This window comes from Cucurbita moschata, unplaced genomic scaffold, assembly GCF_002738365.1.
Source record: "Cucurbita moschata cultivar Rifu unplaced genomic scaffold, Cmos_1.0 Cmo_Scf00067, whole genome shotgun sequence".
NCBI classification, from domain to species: domain Eukaryota; kingdom Viridiplantae; phylum Streptophyta; class Magnoliopsida; order Cucurbitales; family Cucurbitaceae; genus Cucurbita; species Cucurbita moschata.
The window spans coordinates 937,438-941,370 of NW_019268583.1; the positions used below are offsets into that span (position 1 = coordinate 937,438).

The 3,933-nt window shown below is 42.4% G+C and overlaps 1 protein-coding gene across 1 annotated transcript; it reads right to left on the minus strand.

Moving 5' to 3' along the window:
* Positions 1–200: 200 nt before the first annotated feature.
* LOC111437854 lies at positions 201–904 on the minus strand. The gene is made up of 2 exons (XM_023075928.1): positions 890–904; positions 201–827 (listed from the first exon to the last, which is right to left on the minus strand). The coding sequence occupies exons 1-2, from the start codon at positions 902–904 to the stop codon at positions 201–203; spliced, it is 642 nt and encodes a 213-aa protein (XP_022931696.1).
* Between the last annotated feature and the right edge of the window lie 3,029 nt (positions 905–3,933).

The following is a 3,933-nucleotide window of genomic DNA, read 5'->3' on the forward strand; positions in this document are numbered from 1 at the left end:
GACATCACAATTGGCCTATGTGATCTTCCTCTGTTCACGTGTCGTGATGTCCTATAAGAATGCTCGTTCCATTCCCGCTCACCAAGGAGGTTCCTTTGACCCCCAAATCTCCTGAGCATCTTTTGGAGTTGGGCGTCCATCATGGTAGCAGCATATAGGGCACCTGCATATGTAGTGGGTGCCACTGCCCCCACTGTTCCCTAGATTTCCTCTCGAAGACCTGCAATAAATCTTCGTATCCATTTTTTCTCCGTATCGACCTGCTCTGGTGCAAATCCGGACAATCGGGTCAGCTCCAAATCGTACTCCTCAACCGTCTTATTTCCTTGCCTCAGGTTTAGGAAGGCGGCCTCATTTTGATACTGATTCACCAGTGGGAAGTACTTGTGGAAAAGCGCCCTCTTCATTTCATGCCAACAGATTGGTTCCTCATCTTTCTCTCCACCCTTCAACGTCCTTTGAGCAGTTTTCCACCAAAAGTGTACCTCGCCTTTGAGCATGTAGGAGGTACAGTTCACTTTCGTATCCTCAGGGCAATTCATATGCCCAAATGTGGTTTCAATCACTTCTACCCATGCTTCTGCTGCCATTGGATCAATTTTCTTCCCTTCGAAGGTCAGAGGGTCATGCTTCCTAAAGTCCCTGATGAATTTCTGCTCTCTAGTCATGCTAGCGTCATTCCCCGCTTGGTTGGCCCCAGCGGCCCGTATGAGCGCCTGAAGGGCCTCATTGGAAATCAATACCAGGTGTGAAGGTGGGGCTCCTATCTGCCCCTGAGTCTGTACTGGCAGCGTTTGCACACGATCAGGCGACTGAACCGGCAATGTCTGTTCCGGAGTTGAGTCTTGGGTAGGATTAGATTCCTCTGGAGCACTGACTGCTCACCTACCTCTCCCTCGTCCATTACTTCTAGTTATGGGTGCCATAATATCTACATCATCAATACGCAAGTTACAAATTGTTTATCTCAAGCCTTTAACCATAGCAGATTCATGAATTAATGTCCCATCATAGAACGTTAAACTATGATACGACTACAACTATGGACTACTACTTGTAACTTACTCTCTTGATTACCAAGTCGAGGAGGAAACGTGGTTACGAGCCAAGCTGCAGTGGACCCAACTGACACTCTAGATAAAGGAGGGTCTACAGGACCTAACAACCTAGGGCTTTGATACCAATCTATAACGACCGTTCTCCGACGCATCGAATCAGAATCGCTACGTGGACTCTAGGATAAAAAGCCTTACAACATTTTCATTTGATAAAACCGGAGACACAATAAAATTAATGTTATCTGATAAGCATTAAAAATCCAAATAGTTCCAAAACATAATGGGATCCGCGGAAACACAACAAAAGAAAAATAGTTACAAAATAGCATAAGTTTTCCCAAAATAAACATCAAAATGGCATTAAAACGACATGGACAAAGAGGACTCGATCTAAGGGTCTCCACCGTAGTCGCACGGCTCCACACATTCCCACCACCGACATTGGTCTACTTAGCACCTGAAAAAATAGCAACAACATGGGATGAGTATAAAAATACTCAGTAAGCAACCTACTTGTAGGCTCTTATTGAACTTAATCCTATTCACGGAAACTTTGGCTATATGCTCGAATCTATCTCTAGCAAGGACTACTATAGTCTCAAAAGAAGACCCCATGGATTCTCATTGATATGGATTTTCTTCCATACCTAACTATTTCCTGAGCTTAAATCAGTGGATTTTCCCCTAGTGGTGTCTGACCTTAACTACCTGTTCCTGAGAATCAGTAACTACCTGTCACTACGCCCCACCGGGCTGGGTCAGTAAACTACCTGTCTTACACCCCGATCGGGTTTAAATCAGTAAAAGGCCATGGTCTCCCCACTAGGCACCCCTGACGTGGTACTACAGTATGATACTTACTAAGGCCACCCATATCTACAATAGGTGACAACTAAAAGACAGTAACCCATAATCAACGAAATTCATAATTCACGCTATCTAGCACATAGCAAAATAGTCCAATTCACACATGGGCAATAAAGGGGCTATCCACACCCCAAAACAAAACAGCACAAAGTATCAAGGCTCACATCGTACTTATCATGCAAATCAAGAAATAACAATCTATCTCGACTTCCTAGGAAACACATAAACCCAAACGCCTATAAGAGAAATTCACAATAATGCATGCGAAAGCTATATAACCCTAACTATAATCAAGGTATGAACACTCACGATATCGAAGTACCATAAATGAAACTAATGTTAACCAAACTCCTAAGTATAATACTAGATCATTTGCCCATACTCCAAATCGACTCCTACAAGCATTTCTTAGAACTTGCTCCATGTCGTTACTTACATGTTGTAGACTTTTCGAGCTTGTTTCGGATCTTCAACAAATTTCCAATTCGTTCAAAGATCTACAATTAGGTCCTACATTGAGAAAATATATCAAAACTATAGAAGTTAAGTAGGATTCGAGTTAAAAAGAGTCCAAATTTGCGAGCATTGGCCTCTGAACCGAGGGTCATACATACCTTCGAGTCTGGTTTTGGGTAGTGGATCAGAATTTGCTAATTAGGTCGGGTCAGGTCCAACGGTTCGTTAAATCCAACGATCATCTCCTTCCTTCCAGCGACTTTCCTTTCCTTCTTCTGCTTCTTCAACTCTTACCAATGTTCCCTTTTTTTTTTCTTCTTATTTCAAAAATAGCTTGGTTCAACCCCCGATTTATTGGCCTCTTAACAACAAGATTTAAAGAGAAGATTTTGGGTAGGTGGCAGACCTACCCACTGCCTTTTCATTTTTCTGCCCCTTCATATTCCTGTCTTTTCATATTTCATATATATATATATATATATATATATATATATATTTATTATTTTTTTTCCTTTTATTGGTACAGCTGGCTTTTCCTAATTTAATGCAGCTATACGAGTTATTACATTAACCGACCACAAGATTTTAAATATTTCTTCACCTAGAAAGAGTTAAATATGAGACAGAGAAGGTTGTTAGAATTGGTGAAGGACTACGATGTAGATATCCAATACCACCCTAGAAAAGCAAATGTGGTCACAGACGCTTTGAGTAGAAAGGTGGCCCACTCTTCGACCCTCATTACGAGGGAAGTAAGGGTACAAAGAAAATTCGAGGGAGCCAACATAGTTGTAGCGACCGAGAGAGTCATAGCACAACTTGCCCGACTTACAGTGCAACCTACACTTGGGCAAAGAATGGTTACCTACAAAAAGTCTTAAGCCAGCTAGCTGAGAGTCTAGTAAATGGATTCTCGAAGACCTTAGATGAAGGGCTATTGTATCAGGGACGCCTATATGTCTCAACAATAGAGGAGCTAAGGAAAGAAATACTAACGAAGCTCACAACTTGCCATTTGCCATGCACCTAGGAGGTACTAAGATGTACCAAGATTTAAAACAACACTTATGGTGGAAGAGCATGAAGAGGGACGTGGCCGAGTTTGTGAGCAAGTGCTTAGTTTGTTAACAAGTGAAAGCTCCTAGATAAAAGGCAGCGGGGTTATTGCGCCCCTAAGCATACTAGAGTGGAAGTGGGAAAACATAGCAATGGACTTCATAGTAGGATTACCCCAAAACGCTTGAAGGCTATATTAATGATCGGGTAGTTGTCGATAAGTTGACCAAGTCAGCACACTTTCTACTTGGGAAAGCTACATATACAGTTGACAATTGGGCAAAGATGTATGTGAAAGAAATAGTAAGACTACATGGAGTCCCAGTATCTATAGTGTCGGATCGGGACCCACGCTTTACGTCAGCATTCTAGCTCAGACTTCAAAAAGCGCTGGGTACTCGCCTCGACTTTAGTACCGCTTTCCACCCCCCAACAGATGGACAAACGGAGCGTTTAAACCAACTTCTAGAGGACATGTTGCGCGCTTGCATACTAG